Source organism: Chiloscyllium punctatum, chromosome 11, assembly GCF_047496795.1.
Source record: "Chiloscyllium punctatum isolate Juve2018m chromosome 11, sChiPun1.3, whole genome shotgun sequence".
Lineage (NCBI taxonomy): Eukaryota > Metazoa > Chordata > Chondrichthyes > Orectolobiformes > Hemiscylliidae > Chiloscyllium > Chiloscyllium punctatum.
In genome coordinates, this window is record NC_092749.1 from 53,763,727 (window position 1) to 53,783,565 (window position 19,839).

The following is a 19,839-nucleotide window of genomic DNA, read 5'->3' on the forward strand; positions in this document are numbered from 1 at the left end:
TAGTGACTAACTTTACAAAAAATATTTTACTTCCAGTTAGCCACTGAAAATCACAAAATTTAAGACTACTTAATGAAATAAACTAAAAGACAAATTGACAAAACTCTATTTCATTAGGTGACTATAGTCCAAACTACAGAAATATTTCTCCACTTTTTGAAATGTTTGAAAATTCCCAAGTGTATCCAGAATTATCACAGATACCTTTGCAATTGTCCAAAGGTGTGGACATCTTGCACTTTATTTCCAGTAATTCAACCTGGGTTTATTGTTTTCCTAGCAACCAAGCTCCCAGGCATGTTGTCAAGCAAGATTTGCATGATGTCTTTCAATACTCTTCAGTTCTGTATAAAGGCAGTTTGAACCAAAGCACCATGAACTTCACTGTAGGTAGAGCAAAGAGATAGGTCTTGAACCCATCCCAGCTATTCATGTTTACATGTATGTTCTAGTCCAGAATTCCTTGGTAATGAGGATAGAAAGGCTCCCAATTCATTTTTCATCACACAGGTGATCAAGTATCTCCTGCTCTTAGCATTGCATTGGCATTGGCATAGATTAATATAAGTTGATACTTAAATTGTTTGCACACTCCTTGATTATCAAATGCTAAATCCCCAGAACTTTGAATCAAAGGCTGGATATTGCCATAAGAGGAGCTGAACAATGGCAGGTGGACTTCAATTTGGATAAATGTGCAGTATTGCATTTGGTTCAACAAACAGACAGGACTTCTACAATTAATGATAGACCCTTGGTTAGTGTTGTAAAGCAGAGGGGAGTAAGGGTTCAGGTACATAATTCCTTGAAGTCTGCATCACATTTAAACAGTGGTTAAGGTGTTTAGCACCTTTTATTGCTCAGTCCTTTGAGTATAGGAATTGGGAAATCATGCTGAGGTTGTACAGGACATTGGTGAGGCCTCTTCTGGAATGCTGTGTCCAATTGACATCAACATGCTATAAGCTAGAGAGGTTCTGGATTTATCTTCTCAAAACTCGCTAACCTAGAGAGGTTTCAGAAGAGATTTAACAGGATATTGCTGGATATGGAAGGTTTGAGTTATATGGATAGGCTGGGACTTCTTTCACTGGAACGTAGGAGATTGAGAGGTGACCTTTTATAGACGTTTATAAAATGAGGGGTATAGATAGTTAATGGTAGGTGTCTTCCCTAGAAATGGGGGACTTTAGGACGAGGGAGCATATTTTTAAGATGAGAGGAGAAAGATTTTAAACACTGTATGAGAGGCAACACTTTACAGTGGTTCATATATGGGATGAATTGCCAGAGGAAGTGGTTGGTGTAGGTAGTTATAATGTTTAAAAGACGTTTGGGTAGATCCATGAATAACAAATGTTTGGGGGAATTTGGGTCAGGAGCAGGCAGGTGGGAATGGTTTAGTTAGGGAACATAGGTGGCGTGGACCCGTTGGGCTGAAGGGTCTGTTTTCATGCTGTATGAATCTGACTGACCCTTCAGTAATTCATCTCCTTTTAAATTAGCTTGATGGTTCCAATTAAGGACAAACATTTTAACTTTTATTTTTGCTACAGTCTCGAGTTCTTGATTGGTATCTTCGGTGAGAAAACAGTACTAGTGTGAGGGTTAGGGCTTGTGATCATCTAATCTACATTTAGTGAATTAGCAAAGTGGCCCAAATAACTGGTGTTAATCATAAGTAAAAATGTACACTTTTTCTAGGTATTGCAATGCGATGTGGTGGGTAAGTAAACTTTTAATTACATATCTGGCATTAGTTCTACACTTTTTCAGTTATTTTAGAATATTGCTTTGGGGCGGCACGGTGGCTCAATGGTTAGCACTGCTGCCTCACAGCGCCAGGAACCCGGGTTTGATTCCAGCCTCGGGTGACTAAGTGGAGTTTGCACATTCTCCCCATGTCTGCGTGGGTTTCCTTCGGGTGCTCCAGTTTCCTCCCACAGTCCAAAGATGTGCAGATCAGGTGGATCGGCCATACTAAATTGCCCATTGTGTTAGGTGCATCATTCAGAGGGAAATGGGTCTGGGTGGGATTCTCTTCGGAGGGTCGGTGTGGACTTGTTGGGCGGAAGAGCCTGTTTCCACACTGAAGGTAATCTAAATCTAATCCATTCAGAGGATTGCATAAGAGCTGGAACCACTCTTGCAAGAGGAGATAATTAGACATTTACCAAGATTTTCAGTGGCCAAGTTAGGTGTAAGATTAAATAATGGAAATATAAAATAAGAACAAGATCTAGGACTTTTAATAGCAAATATTGGGATTATTGAGTTCTGGCAACATCTGTGCACACACAAATGGAACTAGCGTTCTGAAAATCCATTGGCACAAAATATTGTTTCTCCTTCCACAGATGTGTCCAGATTTGCTGAGGATATCCAATATTATTTTGGGTTTCCAGCATCTCTGGTATTTTGCTTCTGCCATTAAGGTGAAAATTGATTTATGTCAGTATACCTTGATCCAATCAGGCATGTAACCATAAACTCTAAGCCAGGCCAAAGCATAAGAGGTAATTAGTAAATTTGTGTGCATGAAATTGAAGGCAACTGACTAATAAGAAATTGCTTAGGAGATAGAAGACAAGTTGGAATAATTGGTTTGTACTCCTTGGAAAGATGTGTCTTATCGTGTCCTTCAGTAATCTGTAATTGAGGCTCAGCTATTCACTATTCAGTCTTTCAATGAAGTAACCAATGAACTAATTTTTCTGACACTGCACCAGATGGCGCAGTAAATAATGTTACAAAGGTACATTTATGTAGAAGTTAGCAGGTAAGACTCTCAAAGATGTTTAATGTGGGAAAGTGTGAGATCTTCCACTTTAAACCTAAAATGGATCAGACTGTAGGCTAAATGGCAAGAAAATAGAGTGGGGATAGGTACTTTGACTGCTAACTATCTATTAGCTTTTACTGATTTCTGTATGAAAATTAAAAGATGTAAGGATTTTTTATTTCATTACAGCCGAATTGCAACGAAGGTGAAGTTGTTATAACCATACAGAGCTCTGGCTAGACCCCATTCAGAGTGATGTGTTCAGTTCTGAGTATTGTACCTTATGAAGCAGATATTGGCCATGTTGCTCTGTGTTGCAGTAAATGTTAAAAGGGTTAGATTATCAGGATAAATTGCCTGGACTAAGTTTGTCGTCATTTGAGCATTGAAGATTAAAGATAGTTTACTTAACATGTTTAAGATGATTAAAGGAAGTGAAACCATGGAATCATAGAATCCCTACAGTGTGGAAACAGGCCGTTCGGCCCACCAAGTCCATGCCGAACCCTCTGAAGAACATTCCACCCAGACCTAACCCCCACCCTATCCCTGTAACCCTCCATTTCCTGTGGCTAATGGACCTAACCTACACTCCCTGAACACTATGAGAAATTTAGCATGGCTAATCCACCTAAATTGTACGTCGTTGGACTTTGGGAGGAAATCTAATCTCCTGGCGGACCATTTCCCATGGTAGAGACTCTAAAATAATGGCATGTAATGGCTCAAATCTTGGAATGTCTGTACCATTGAAATCTGGACTTGAGTTCAGAGAAGTATCAGGACCCAGCAGAAGACCTGCCACAACCTTGTGCTATAGATGCCCAGGAAATTTAAACTTCCATTGTACATCCTTTACAACCTTGATCAGTGTGTCAAGGACTTGGACTAGACTTGTGGAACTTACAATGCAAAAGTAACATTGGTCAATCTGAATTATATCAAATGTAAACATTGTGACTGAACTGAATACTATAACTGACACTGCCAATACTCACTGACCCAACTAACCCTACCACAACACACTCTCTAAGCTGTAGAAGCAAAGTAAACCATCCCACTGAGCCTGTTCCACTATTCAATGAGATTATGGCTGATCTGAATATCCTTAGCTCTATTCTCCTTCTTGATTAATCATGTCACAAAGAGAATTGATGAGGGCAGAGGGGTGGACATGATCTATATGGACTTCAATAAGGTGTTTGACAAGTTTCCCTTTGGTAGACTAGTTAGCAAGGTTAGATCTCATGGGATACTGAGACAACTAGCCATTTGGATACGGAACTGGCTCCACTGGAACTGGTGGGGAGTTGCTTTTCAGACTGGGAGCCTGTGACTAGTGCCACAGGAATTGGCGCTGGGTCCACTACTTTTTGTCCTTTGTATAAATGATTTGGATATAAACATAGGGGGTATAATTAGTAAGTTTGCAGATGACACCAAAATTGAAGGTATAGTGGACAGCGAAGAAGGTTACCTCTGAGTACAACGGGATCTTGATCAGATGGGTCAATACACAGGAGTGGCAGATGGAGTTTAGTTTAGATAAATGTACGGTGCTGTATTTTGGAAAAGCAAATCTTAGCAGGACTTATACATTTAATGGTAAGGTCCTAGGGAGTGTTGCTGAACAAAGAGACCTTGGGAGTGTAGGTTCATAGTTCCTTGAAAGTAGAGTCACAGATAGATAGGATAGTGAAGGTGGCGTTTGGTATGCTTTCCTTTATTGGTCAGAATATTGAGTACAGGAGGGGAGGTCATGTTGCAGCTGTACAGGACGTTGGTTAGGCCACTTTTGGAATATTGCATGCAACTCTGGTTTCCTACCTATCAGAAGGATGTTGTGAAACTTGAAAGGGTTCAGAAAAGATTTACAAGGATGTTGTCAGAATTGGAGGATTTGAGCTAAAGGGAGAGGCTGAATAGGCTGGGGCTATTTTACCTGGAGTGTCAGAGGCTGACCTTTCAGAAGTTTATAAAATCATGAGGGGCATGTATAGGATAAATAGACAAAGTCTTTTCCCAGTGGTGAGGGAGTCCAGAACTACAGGACATAGGTTTAGGGTGAGAGGGGAAAGATACAAAAGGAACGTATGGTGCAACTTTTTCACATAGATGGTGTGTGTATGGAATGAGCTGCCAGAGGAAGTGGTGGAGGCTGCTACAATTGCAGCATTTAAAAGGCATGTGGATATGAATAGGAATGATTTAGAGGGATATGGATCAAGTGCTGGCAAATGGGACTAGATTAGGTTAGAATAGCTGGTCGACATGGATGAGTTGGACCAAGGGATCTGTTTCCATGCTGTACATCTCTGTGACACTCTGTCCTTCCTAAGATGTGGCTGCATATGAGTTAGTACCTGAGACACACAGGCAAAAGTTCTGGAATTTAAGGAAGCAGCCTAGGCAACTCTAAATTGAATTAGAAAGATTTAAGCAAAGTAATTTTGACAAGTGGAGAATAGCATGTGTAATGTTCTTAGAGACATTATTCTCTTTGTGGAATTTAAAACTTACCACTTTCCATAATAAATAAAGCTGAGGACCAAATGGTCCAAACTGCTACATTGGCAGTGATAATGGCTGACAATTTAAAAGCATGAAAGAGCAGTAGTGAAGGGGAATTAGTTAGGGGAGCAGACTGGCAATTCTACTGTGGTGGACATCACTCCAGGATGGTTTGTTGCCTCCCTGGTGCAAGTATCAAGGATGTCATAGGGTTGCTGCAGGTTATTCCTCTGCAAAGGCTGAATAGCCAAGGTCATGGTCCACAATGGTACCAATAACATTGGTGGGAAGGAGGCAGTGGTCCTGAAGTCAGAATTTAGGGAGCCATGTAACAAAAAAAAAATTAGCAAACAGGACCTCAAAGTTGTAATCTCTGGTTTTGTTCCCAGTACCATGAAGTGAGTACAATAATAAGAGGATAAGACAGTTGAAAGTGTAGCTGTAAAAGTGATGCAAGTGTAATGGCTTTAAATTCCTAAGATATTCTGTCTTGTCACAAGTTAACTGGGAAGAATGTGGTAATCATTCTGCCCCAATGTTTGACGAGCATTCGCAAAATGTTTAAGTCCCATTTCAACAACCGAGATGACCAATTTGCCTGACTGTTATTCAGAACAAAAGCAATTCACACCAGGTTCCATTGTTAATAGAAAGTCATTCTATTTATTGTATCAGACTTTAAATTTAACAAATGGCAGAGAAAAGAAAGGATTTCAATCTATTACTGTGTAATTTAAAATCCCAATATAGCTAAACACTCAGTCACAATTAAGACAGGAAAAAAAGCAACCAGTTGGCATATTATGGGTGGTGAGAAAAAAGACAAGGTAAGCAAAATTCCAAAAATGAAGTTTCCAGATTATGAGGGTGGCTTAAATTATTTTACACAGTTTCTTTTGATTTCAGCAATGATGACATCTGGTGTCTGGAAAGTAAAAGTTGTTCAATAGTTGACCCAATGGAGCTAGGTCTTTTCTTCCGAGAATTCTTTCTTCTCAATTTTGCTGTTTGCCCACATGGAGAGAGGGAGAGATTAATATTTTTGGTTTGCAGGCACTGGATGTCTTAGCTTGGCCTTGCACTTAAAGTTTTACACCAAACTGTAACTCAACCAATCAGAAGACTGTTAACAGTCAGAATTTGCTTAACTCATAAGACTTTTGATGCCACTTTGCCAATCTCCATCACTGTGTCAAAAAGTAACATTATCTTGCTCAACTAAGAATAGGCAGTGCACAATCCCAGTTGTTTTGCTCAAGTTGCAAAATTCTGGTATTGCAGCTATACAGAGTCAGACAGCATGAATCAGACCCTTTGATCCAACTCGTCCACACCAATTATACATTTCAATCTGACCTACTTCCATTTGCCAGCATTTGGCCCATATCCTTCTAAATCCTTCCTATTCATATACCTACCCAGATGCCTTTTAAATATTGTACTCGTACCAGCCTGCACCACTTTTTCCAGCAGTCCAACTTCTCAAAAAAGAAAAATATTTGCTTTTTCTAAATCTGTACAAGCTGGATAGCTTGCACCAAACAGAGCCATGCCTCAGTTCCTTGCAGGGCTTTTTTGCTGGTGTGTAGGGGAGACTTTAATATTCTCTCCTGGCTCCTACAACCCACCTGATTTATTTTAAACAGGAATACTAAGGTGCACAAGAAATTGAGAAAGACAATGCCACAACAGAATTGTAGGCATTAATAGGCAAAGTTGAAATAGGGGAGAAATCAAAACATTCTAAACCATGGTTCCATTGTGAGTATATAAGATTGCTGAGTTATTGGTGCAGACTGCCATGTGGATTTATAACGTTGTGGATACCATTGTGACAGCAGGCCAAAATTAATTAGCCTCTATATCACTGGATGTGCAGCATATTGAATATTTTAATTACACTGATGCATTGCCCTATTGCTCCTAACTAGACTTCTAAGAATAATATCAGACACCACGTGTATAACTTATACAGAAATTAACATATTGTTAATATATATTAGCGGTCAAGTGGTATTATGATTGGAATATTAATCCAGAGACCCAGGTAATGTTCTGGGGTACTGAATCCCACCGTGGCCAATGGTGGAATTTGAATTCAATAAATATCTAGAATTAAGAGTCTAATAATGACCATAGATCCATTGTCGATTGTCAGGAAAAACACATCTGGTTCACTTATGTCCTTTAGGGAAGGAAACTGCCATCCTTACCTGGTCTGGCCTACATGTGACTCCAGGCCCACAGCAATGTGGTTGACTCTTAACAATTAAGGATGGGCAATAAATGCTGGCCAAGCTAGCAGTGCCCTTATCCCATGAATGAATAAAAAATGTACCTTTCACCAAGCAAAGCTAAACAAGTATACACTCTAATTAAGATCTATGATTTAAACCCAATCTTCTTTGATCATTACCTCCAGACTCACATAAATGGACACAGTTAAGGGATACATTTAAAAGAAAATAAAAGAATTGTAATTCACCAGTTTGATAACCATTTCAATGGTGAGTACCAGTTCTTCAGGGAATCTTTGAAAAATGTGTTATATTACAGGCACATAGGAATGCATCTTACTTGATTTCTGAAGTCTTCAGTCAATGCAATCAGCTTCCAGCTGACTCCAAGGAATATTCACATGTTTCCTAGGAATTGAGATTCTTTTCTCAGAAAATTCAACAATTCTTTAATTGGATATAAAACTCAAGAGAGTAAAACTCTGGAGTCTTTCTCTGTCCAAACACCCAGTTCAATCTATGGTTTTGCTTTTTTTTAAATATTCTCTGTTGTTAGCTGGCCAGAACCTGCCTTGTCTTCATTGACCAATGCAGCATCCAACCAGCTGCCAGTCCTTGAGCATACCACATCCTGGTAACAAAACATTTGCAGAGTTCTTAGGATGATAATCTGCATTTATCTTTCCAAGCCAGTTCCAATACCTATGTTTCAGTTTATGCTTTTTAATGAAGCTGTTATTCGATGTTGAAAGTTTGATTCTCAACTTAAGCTCTCAGACCCAAATCAAAATTGAGAAAATAAAGAAAAAACAATGATGGTCTCAACAATACAAGGCATTCAGGAGCAGAGTTCAAGGACAGAATAATTTTGGGTAGAGCTAAGGAACAAAAAGTGCAATGACACTGTTCAGTGTAGTCTATAAGCTACTAAATACTGGGAAAGATGTACAGGAACTAATCTTCAAGGAAATTATGAGAGGTACAAACAATGTAGAGTTGTTAGAATAGAGGACTTAATTATCTCAATGTAGACTGTGTAGAGTGGTAGTGTAAAGGGCAGAGAGGGGCAAGTGTTCCAAGATCATGTTCAGGAGAATTTTCTACTGTAGTATGTAGTCCAGATGACAGGAATGCAGGCATTATTCCTAGTTCTTGGGAAAGAGATGGGTCAAGTAGACCAAGTGTCAGTTGGGGAACATTTAGGGAACTGATCCTTGCATTATAAGATTTAAGATGATGATGCAGAAGAACAATGGATAATCCAGGGTAAGAAAAATTAACTGAGAAAACAGCTCACATCAATGTGAAAGAAAAGGAGCTTGGCCAAATAGACTGGAGCCAAAGGGTGGTGGGAGCAGTTGCAGCAGAGTAATGGTCTTCCTTCAAAGAGGAGATGATTCAGCTACTGTCAAAGTGTATTCTCTCAGAAATGTAGAGGTCTCTGGATGAAAATTGATGTAGGAATTAAGATAAAGAAGAGAAAGTGCATTTATGATAAAGGGTTGGGTAATAAATACTGCTGAGGACTAGGCTGAAAATAGAAGGTTCAGAAGCATTTTTAACTGATGCAGGGAAAAGTATACATTTTGAGGCAACAAGTGAGGTTTGATAACTGAACAGACCCCATTATACTTTGGCAGAAAGACCTTAGATGGTGGTCTTTCCCCACTGCATTTTGGCAGCAGCTGCCCCAAGCTTTAGTGCATCCCTCAGTGCATAATCCAGGGCCTTGGAATGTGCTGGTCTGCAACACGTGGTTGGGGTCAACTCTTTACAGAGGAACCTCGATAATCCAAATATCAATTATCCAAATATCGGATTATGCGAAGGAGATCTCGAGGTCCCGATAGAAACATTATATCAAAGACATGTTTCCAACACTGATTGCATCTTTCGTTTACAGTGAATAAAAGTGAACTCGTCTTACTGAAATGCTGCCGAGTACAGACCTGAACTGATGGGAGCCCAGGCACCATCTCCATATGACTGACCGCCCGCAGTCTCTCTCTCGCACCCCCCCCCCCACTTTCCCTGGAGTTCTACACAGGCACGTACCCTGAAACTCCCCTTCCCCAGATAATCTCTCCACCATTGTCCTGTACAGGGCAAAGGTGGAATCTGTCAAAAAGTTGTAGTAAAATGTGCTATTTGGAGACTCATCCCTCAAAAGGCAGCAGCAGCAGTCTTGTTGGTGTCCAGTCCAACTGCCAACTGCCATGGAGACGGGGCAGGGGGGGGGTGGACGGACAGGGGGCAGTGTTGGACTGTTTTGGGAGAGCAGGCACAGTGGAGTGGAGTGGGGTGGGGTGGGGGGGGGGGGGGGGGCTCATGCACATGTGCTGCTGCCTAGTCTCTTGAACAGGGTGTGGACTTAACAGAAAACTCCAAGCCCCAGTGGAAAGGCATTGAATCAATTAACTGAATAATCAATTATCCAAACGAAATAGTGCCTGCCCATCTCGTTAGGATAATTGAGGTTCCTCTGTACTCTAGAAGGCCAACATGTTTCAGGTAGACCAATGAGCATCTTTCACGGAGTTGATAGTCGTCCAAGCGCAGTTAATGTGTGTCTTGGAGTGTGTCCCGGGAAACAGGTTGCAGAGTCCTACATCACAGAACTGCTTGGAACGAAAGTTAACAAAAACCACTGCATCTTTCTTCAAACCTTCTTTGCAAAGGTGCATTCCAGACAGAGGTGTGTGACAGTCTCTCCACTCAGCTGCTTGGAGGGAAGTGAGCAGTTCTGGAGGGAGTCCAGACTACATGAAGAATCTTATAGGAAATGCCCTTCTCACCACTGCCAAACTATGTCTTGGTGATTGTTAGAAAGCTCTGAATGAGGCAGATTTTTAATCTTTACGTATATCCATTGTCACAAAAGTAGTTTGGTTCTGTATAGTAAAATATCAAGGAAACAAAAACACTGGAGTTTGACCCTAGTCAACTAACCAAAGACATCTCTTACACATACAAGGTGAAATTTACATGCATGTGAGGCACCAGGAGACTCCGAACTGACTCCCATTTAACTTCGGCTGATAAACCTCAGGTAATATGATGCAGATTAAATGGGAAATAACGCATAATCACCAGCACAGGGAAGAATGTCCGGCCCCTGGGCTGTGTATTGGCTGTCACTCTATTTAGAGTCATAGAGATGTACAGCAAGGAAACAGACCCTTCAGTCCAACTTGACCATGCCGACCAGATATTTTAACCCAATCCAGTCCCACCTGCCAGCATCTGGCCCATATCCCTCTAAACCCTTTGTATTCATATACCCATCCAGATGCCTTTTAAATGGTGCAATTGGACTAGCCTCCACCACATCCTCTGGCAGCTCATTCCATACCTGTATCACCCTCTACTTGAAAAAATTGCCCTTTGGTCCCTTTTATATCTTTACCCTCTCATCCTAAACCTATGCCCTCTAGTTCTGGACTCCCCCACCCCAGGGAAAAGGCTTTGTCTATTTATCCTATCCATGCCCCTCATGATTTTATAAACCTCTATAAGGTCACCCCTCAGCATCTGACGCTCCAGGGAAATTTGGGAAAGCAAATCTTAGCAGGACTTATACACTTAATGGTAAGGTCCTAGGGAGTGTTGCTGAACAAAGAGACCTTGGGAGTGTAGGTTCAGAGCTCCTTGAAAGTAGAGTCACAGGTAGATAGGATAGTGAAGAAGGTGTTTGGTATGCTTTCCTTTATTGGACAGAGTATTGAGTACAGGAGTTGGGAGGTCATGTTGCAGCTGTACAGGACATTGGTTAGGCTACTATTGGAATATTGCATGCAATTCTGGTCTCCTTATCGGAAAGATGTTGTGAAACTAGAAAGGGTTCAGAAAAGATTTACAAGGATGTTGCCAGGGTTGGAGGATTTGATCTACATGGAGAGGTTGTAAATCTTTTCTGAACCCTTTCAAGTTTCACAACATCTTTCCGATAAGAAGGAGACCAGAATTGCATGCAATATTCCAACAGTAGCCTAACCAATGTCCTGTACAGCTGCAACATGACCTCCCAACTCCTGTACTCAATACTCTGTCCAATAAAGGAAAGCATACCAAACACCTTCTTCACTATCCTATCTACCTGCGACTCCACTTTCAAGGAGCTATGAACATGCACTCCAAGGTCTCCTTGTTCAGCAACACTCTCTAGGACCTTACCATTAAGTGTATAAGTCCTGCTAAGATTTGCTTTCCCAAATGTAGCACCTCGCATTTATCTGAATTAAACTCTATCTGCCACTTCTCAGCCCATTGGCCCATCTGATCAAGATCCCATTGTAATCAGAAGTAACCTTCTTCGCTGTCCACTACACCTCCAATTTTGATGTCATCTGCAAACTTACTAACTTTACCACGACACAAGAACATTTCATTTATTTAAATTCATATTTAGGCTTCCACGGTAAAGCTATAAAATTACCGTCACTTTTCATTTCCCACATAAAGGTCCACTGCCCCCATCAACTATGCGCCACCTTTCAGGATTTTCTGTACTTTCATTCAGGGATACACTCTGGACACGCCCTGATCCTTTTAATAAATTGAAGATTAGAATGGTGCTGGAAAAGCATAGCAGGTCAGGCAGCATCCTAGGAGCAGGAATGATTCAACTTTCCTGATGAAGGGCTTTTGCACGAAACATCGATTTTCCAGCTCCTCGGATGCTGCCTGACCTGCTGTGCTTTATCAGCACCACTCTAATCTTGACTCTAATCTCCAGCATCTGCAGTACTCACTTTCGCCTTTTAATAAACTACCGATGCACCGAAACATTTGACAACATTCTATGCAAGGAAACCAGAAGGAACAATGAGTGTGTGTATATCTATATATTATATATCTTCCTATAGGAAGTTGACTTTTTAATTTTAAATAATATAACGAACGTCGTTAAACAGACACAACATTTTTTTAAAAAAAGTTATGAACATGTAAGGCCGATTCACAAAATAAAAATGAACATGCCCTCCGGTGTTTGAGTGCTTTAGGGTGGACATAACCATGACATCACTTTCACAGTAGTTATTTTGAGTGATTTTACAGGTATTACGTGAAGAATCAGTCCCGGGCATGATTAATGTCCATGTTACTCTTTATCCTTTCCGAGGGAGTCGTTTATTTGAGAGTCTGAAACAATGGCCTGTCACTCAACTGTTTCCAAATAACCTTGGCGCTCTAGTTGCCTGAGAGTTTAATGTGCAATGTAGCGACATTTTCGAGCAAATAAAGTTTAGACTTTATACTTGCAGTAAATCAAAAGGAAAATACAGCGAATGCGGGAAATTTGAAATACAAACGAAGTACTGGAGAAGCTCAGCAGGTCGGCAGCATCTGTGGAGAGTAAAGAGTTAACATTTCGAGTCATATTAAACGTTAACTCTGTTCTCGCTCCATGATACCGTCTAACCTGCAGAATGTCTCCAGCACTTTCTCTTTTTACTTCAAATTTGGAGGGTGGCCCGTCAAAACAATGACTTTCAGTAATTGCTAACGTTAATTAAGTTTGAATAGTCCTGTGAATTGGAGGTAGACCACCGATTTTTTTTTGAGATTCCTTCTTGCCTTAAAGATAAGCCACAGCACGTGACTTACTGCAATATTGCGAGTACATTCCAAGAAAATGTTTTCTGACAAAGTGAAACTTTCAGAACTGCTTTTAGTTTTATAGTTGCATCACACACAAAAAAGGTTTCCTGAACTCAATTACGGGCAGCAGTACTCGCCTCTAGATCTTAAGATCAGTTTCAATGGGAAATCCGGGTGTTTGATAGCAAGCTGCTTTCGAATCTCCTTTAGCATTCGGTTACTGTTGTCTCTCTTTGCACGTATGTGCTCACTTGTGTGTCATGTCTGAAGTAAACTCTCCAAGATTAACTGTGCATAGTCCAGCAAACGACAGCTCCACAGACCGGGAATCGCAGGTCAGTAGAAAATATGTTCCCAATCTGGTTGCAATTCCGCAGTGCCCCGGCTGACTATCGCTTTTTGTTCGAAAGCACGTTTTCAAATCAAAATCGCATGTTTGAACTTTAGGACTTTGGAAGCGATAACAAGAGGCTTCGGAGAAGAGAGAAAAACCGAATTGCCGCGCAAAGAAGTCGGAAGAAACAGACGCAGAAAGCAGATAAACTACACGAGGTAAAAAAAAATGCAGAGGAACAGATCTGGCAGTAGTCAGGCCTTTAAATTTTAACTCCTTCATAACAGTTTGCAAATAGTGATTAGCAATTAAACTAATCGATAGTGAATACGGTGCGGTTAGACATAACAAAACGTTGTTATCAAAAATTAATTTGCACTTCTTGGCATTTTTTGATCCTTAGATACGTAACCTTTTAATATTAAAAACAAACTCTATTGTGATTATCTGGTAGTCAGTTATTTAAGTAAATTTCATCAAAATTGTAAAGCTGAAACGTGAAATTTAAGTAGACAAAACAATACACTGAGTTCACCGACTGTTTCTGAGATTTGCTTAAACATTTCCTGCTAACCTGTGAGGAATTTTCTTGCATCTGACTTACGGTATCTGGACTGCAAATTTGCAAACCACAGTATTTAAAGATTCGTGGGAGAGAGTTAAATGCAAATCGAGCTAGGATTCTGAGTAATAAAGCCTAAGATTGCCTTGTCCCTGTAGCTTAATTGACCTGATTCGCCCCAACTACAGATGTGACCGTTTGGGGCCAATGTTCACAGCTACATCACTCGTACTCAGTTAAAATATCCTGAGCTCTTCACACCTTCTGTATCAGTTTATACAAGCTTTGTCTTCTCTGATTCCTTATCCAGCTTATAGTATTTATTCAAAATTATACACTCAAATGTAACACTGCCTGGCAATAACGTTAACAAGTTAGTTGGAATTGTGAAGCATATAGTTCTATTTCCTTTGTGGATTTAACAAAAATGCAATTTCTTAGAAATGTATGCTAATCAGAATGATATCTTCACTGATGCAGGAATCTTTCATCTTTTTCGCTTTTGTAACCATGTGAATCATTTCCAGATCTGCTTAAGCGTGGGTTACAAATAGTATATAGTTTAACATAAGATACGCTCACAATCAATATGAAAACCTTATTATTCTTGTTAATCATTCTTGGCCATTAATGAAAAAGTTAGTAGTCAGGTTCAATTAGGAAAGAAAATGGTGTGTTTGTCTTCATCACAGAAGTATTGGAGAATAAAGTAAAGAATTCTTACCGCAATTGTATTGGACTTTCATGGGACTGCAGTTTTGGTCTCCTTAACTAAAGAAGGATTTACTTCCCTCTAGGAATGCAGCAAAGGTTTACCTCTGACTTAAAAATCAAGGTCATTATATTTGTAGACCTAATATCTTTGTGAAGTATTAAAACATGTGGCAATGTTAATTAGTGGTTCATAGCTTTAGTAACAAGGAATTCTGAATACTAATCTAAGTAGGGCATTTATATGTACCACTTCCACAGAAATTAGAGCACAGAAAATGATTATTTGGCTCATCTAGTCCATGTTGCGTTCAGTTTTCCTGTCATGTTTCTCCATCTCAGTTTGTCAACATATTTCAAATTACTTCCCATATATTTGTCTAACTTCCCCTTAAATGTCTTGAACCTGTTTCATTGAACCATTTCTGTGATATTTTACCCATTCACTGAACAAAAAGGTTTCTCCTAAATGTCTTTTCGGTTACTGTCTTATTCTTAATTTTGGTTGCCACAAATTTTGGAAGCTTTTTCTTTATATTAGAATTAGGTTTATTGTCACATGTATTCAAGTACAGTGATGCAGGAGTACAGTGAAAAGTGTACAAATTTGCAATTCTTCAGTGCCATCTTAGGTACAAAGGTACCTAGGTACAAAATCTTATGTATAAAGGAAAAAATAAAGAAATAAAATTAAAAATTTAGAATTACAGTTTTTCTTAAGTGCTTAGCCATGGGCATCCACCCCAGAGACCATCACCAGCATGAGTCCCTTTGCCGTACTATGCTACAGAACTGTGTTGCTATTCTTCAATGCCATCTTGCCTCTTCCAATGATGTCGCTGCCATGAGATCACACTGGGATGGATGCTATCCACAGAATGTAAGTAATGTTAACATTTTTTAAAAAGCAGAGAAAGAAACAAAGTATAAAAGCAGGTGAAGGAGATGAGTCTGCTCAGAGCTGGGCTCCATCTCCAATCCATGCTGTGCTCTGACTCGGGACCATGCTGGGCTCCAAATTGGGATCTACACAAGGCTTCACCACAAGTTCGCACTGGACTTCTGCACTGTCTACACTGGTAAACCCTTTAACACATTTAATAATGTCGGTCAGGTCACTCCTCGCCCCTCTCTTTAAACAAGGAAAGATGCCAAACCCCACCACCACCACCAATCTTTCCCTATGTTTTGATCTCTGAGGCATTGTTAGTGCATGGGAGGGTAGCCTGGAATGTCGCACAGGATAGAGTTGCTAGTTAGATCATACTTGTGAAGCTTCCTTTGTCTTCAGAGCTACTTTTGATCAATTCCAATCCATCCGAAAAAGTCTACTAATTGGCTGTCTGCTATTTACTCTTTCTTCCATTACACCATAATAACTTAATGAATGAATTTGTTCTGCTAATAGGTTATCAATCTGAAACATTAACTCTGCTTTTCTCCAAATATTTTGCTTGTCTTGCTTAGTATCTTCAGTGGGTTTTTTTTTCATTTCTGCTGTTTATTTTTATATTCAGTTAATTTACTGTTTGATTATTTAATAAATAAGGCCTCACTTCAGTTATTTTTCTTTGAGAACTTATCATCCTTCAAAGTTAGACACCTTAAAAGATGTAACATGACAAGTCTTAAACTTTTAATTATGCACATGTATCTCTCTTACTTTACCTATGTAAAATCAGGACAAAAGACATTTTCCTCAAAGGGCATCTTTAATATTGTAGTATAGACAAAATGCATAATTAATATTGTAATAGAAGCAAAGAAATCTCCCACTTCCGAAGCTCATTTAGAAATATAATTTTTCCAGTCCTTTGTGGAATGTGGCCATTACCTGCAAGACTAGCATTTGGGAATTCCAGAACTTAACCCCACAACAGTGAAGGAACACCAATATATTTCTTAGTCACAGTTGTTTGTGTAACTTGGGGAAAGTTTGCAGGTGGTGGTGTTCCCATAGTGATAATCCTGTCCTTGTTCTTCTTGGTGATCCTCTTCTTGGCATTTCTCTATGGATACAGATTTTAGGAATATTGTCCTCATTGGTTCCAGGCTTGCAGTTTCTCCAACAGTAGGTGCAGGATGAAGGTGTTGTCACTGCTGAGAACAATTGAATTGATACTTCTCTTCCAAGCTGGTTTTTGACTTGCGAAGATCTCTGTAGCACTCCTACTATAGCATCTCTAAGCATCTATCGCTTCTCACTGTCAGTGGTCAATGTGACAGGCAGAGGAACTTCTTCAAAGAGTTCTTGGTGTGTCTGGGGCAACAATAAAAGAAGGGCAATATATTCCAGTCTTGATGGTGTGTGACAACAGGGAGGGAGGGATCTTGCAGCTGGTGGTGTTCTGGTGTTGGTGATGGTGCTTTTTACCTTCCAAGTGATGGACATCATAGATTTGGAAGTTGCTGTTAAAGGAATTTTAGAAAGTTTCTGCAGTGCATCTTTCAGCCATTATGCATCAGTGTTAGAGGAGTAAATGTTTAAGGTTGTGTATGAGGTATCAAGCAAGAAAGTTGCTTTGTTCTGAATGGTCCTGAGATTCGTGAATGTTGTTTAAATTCATCCATGAGGCAAGTCGGGAGTATTCAGTGACACCCCTATCCTGTTTCCTGTGGATGGTGGACAGGTTTTAGGGAATGAGAAAATGGATTATTCACACAGAATTCAGTTTCTGATCTGCTTGTATAACAAGAGTATTTATGTACTGGTACAGAGCAGTAGAGTGATAGAGATGTACAGCATGGAAACAGACCCTTCGGTCCAACCCGTCCATGCCGACCAGATATCTCAACCCAATCCAGTCCCACCTGCCAGCACCTAGCCCATATCCCTCCAAACCCTTCCTATTCATATACCCATCCAATTGCCTCTTAAATGCTGCAATTTTACCAGCCTCCACCACATCCTCTGGCAGCTCATTCCCTACATGTACCACCCTCTGTGTGAAAATGTTGTCCCTTAGGTCTCTTTTATATCTTTCCCCTCTCACCCTAAACCTATACCCTCTAGTTCTGGACTCCCCGACCTCAGGGAAAACACTTTGCCTATTTATCCTATCCATGCCCCTCATAATTTTCTAAACCTGTATAAGGTCACCTCTCAGCCTGCGACGCTCCATGGAAAACAGCCCCAGCCTGTTCAGCCTCTCCCTGTAGCTAAGATCCTCCAACCCTGGCAACATCTTGTAAATCTCTTCTGAACCCTTTCAAGTTTCACATCTTTCCGATAGGAAGGAGACCAGAATTGCACGCAGTATTCCAACAGTGGCCAAACCAATGTCCTGTACAGCCGCAACATGACCTCCCAACTCCTGTACTCAATACTCTGACCAATAAAGGAAAGCATACCAAATGCCTTTTTCACTATCCTATCTACCTGTAACTCCATTTTCAAGGAGCTATCGATCTGTCTCTTTGTTCAGTAACACTCCCTAGGACCTTACCATTAAGGTATAAGTCCTGCTAAGATTTGCTTTCCCAAAATGCAGCAACTCGCATTTATCTGAATTAAACTCCATCTGCCACTTCTCAGCCCATTGGCCCATCTGGTCCAGATCCTGTTATAATCTGAGGTAATCCTCTTAGCTGTCCACTACACTTCCAATTTTGGTGTCATCTGTAAACTTACTAATTTTACCTCTTATGCTCACATCCAAATCATTTATGTAAATGACAAAATGTAGAGGGCCCAGCACCAATCCTTGTGGTACTCCACTGGTCACAGGTCTCCAGTCTGAAAAACAACAGACTGTCTTCTACCTTTGAGCCAGTTCTGTATCCAAATGGCTAGTTCTCCCTGTATTCCATGAGATCTAACTTTGCTAATCAGTCTCCCATGGGGAACCTTGTCGAACGCCTTACTGAAGTCCATATAGATCACATCTACTGCTCTGCCCTCATCAATCTTCTTTGTTGCTTCTTCAAAAAACTCAATCAAGTTTGTGAGATGATTTCCCACGCACAAGGCCATGTTGACTATCCCGAATCAGTCCTTGCCTTTCCAAATACATATACAGCCTGTCCCTCAGGATTCCCTCCAACTACTTGCCCACCACTGAGGTCAGGCTCACCAGTCTATAGTTCTCTGGCTTATCTTTACTGCCCTTCTTGAACAGTGGCACCACGTTTGCCAACCTCCAGTCTTCCGGCACCTCACCTATGACTATCGATGATAGAAATATCTCAGCAAGAAGCCCAGCAATCATTTCTGTAGCTTCCCACAGAGTCCTCGGCTACACCTGATCAGGTCCTATGGATTTATCCACTTTTAACCGTTTCAAGACATCCAGCACTTCCTCCTCTGTCATCTGGACATTTTGCAAGATGTCACAATCGATTTCCCTCCAGTGTATATCTTCCATATCCTTTTCCACAGTAAATACTGATGCAAAATATTCATTTAGTATCTCCCCCATTTTCTGTGGCTCCACACAAAGGCCGCCTTGCTGATCTTTCAGGGGCCCTATTCTCTCCCTAGTTACCCTTTTGTCCTTAATGTAAAAACCCTTTGGATTCTCCTTAATTCTATTTGCCAAAGCTATTTCATGTCCCCGTTTTGCCCTACTGATTTCCCTCTTAAGTATACTACTTTTTTTATACTCGTCTAAGGATTCACTCGATCTATCCTGTCTATACCTGTCATATGATTCCTTCTTTTTCTTAACGAAACCCTCAATTTCTTTAGTCATCCAGCATTCCCTATACCTACCAGCCTTCCCTTTCACCCTGACAGGAATATACTTCTGGATTCTTGTTATCTCATTTTTGAAGGCTTCCCATTTTCCAGTCGTCCCTTTACCTGCGAACTTTCGAAAGTTCTTGCCTGATACTGTCAAAATAGGCCTTTCTCCAATTTAGAACTTCAACTTTTAGACCTGGTCTACCCTTTTCCATCATTATTTTAAAACATAGAATTATGGTCGCTGGCCCCAAAGTGCTCCCCCACTGACACCTCAAGTCACCTGCCCTGCCTTATTTCCCAAGAGTAGGCCAAGTTTTGCACCTTCTCTAGTAGGTACATCCACATACTGAATCAGAAAATTGTCTTGTACACACTTAAGAAATTCCTCTCCATCTAAACCTTTAACACTATGGCAGT

At 40.4% G+C, this 19,839-nt stretch overlaps 1 protein-coding gene across 1 annotated transcript in view; it reads left to right on the plus strand.

Annotated features, from left to right (window-relative positions):
• Window positions 1-12,936: 12,936 nt before the first annotated feature.
• The window catches only part of batf3 (basic leucine zipper transcription factor, ATF-like 3), a 30,248-nt gene continuing 23,345 nt past the window's right edge, over window positions 12,937-19,839 (plus strand). Inside the window, exons 1-2 of the mRNA XM_072580811.1 lie at window positions 12,937-13,466; window positions 13,579-13,683. Of these exons, the coding sequence (XP_072436912.1) occupies window positions 13,392-13,466; window positions 13,579-13,683 (180 nt within the window). The 5' untranslated portion in view covers window positions 12,937-13,391. The remainder of the gene's footprint in view (window positions 13,467-13,578; window positions 13,684-19,839) is intronic.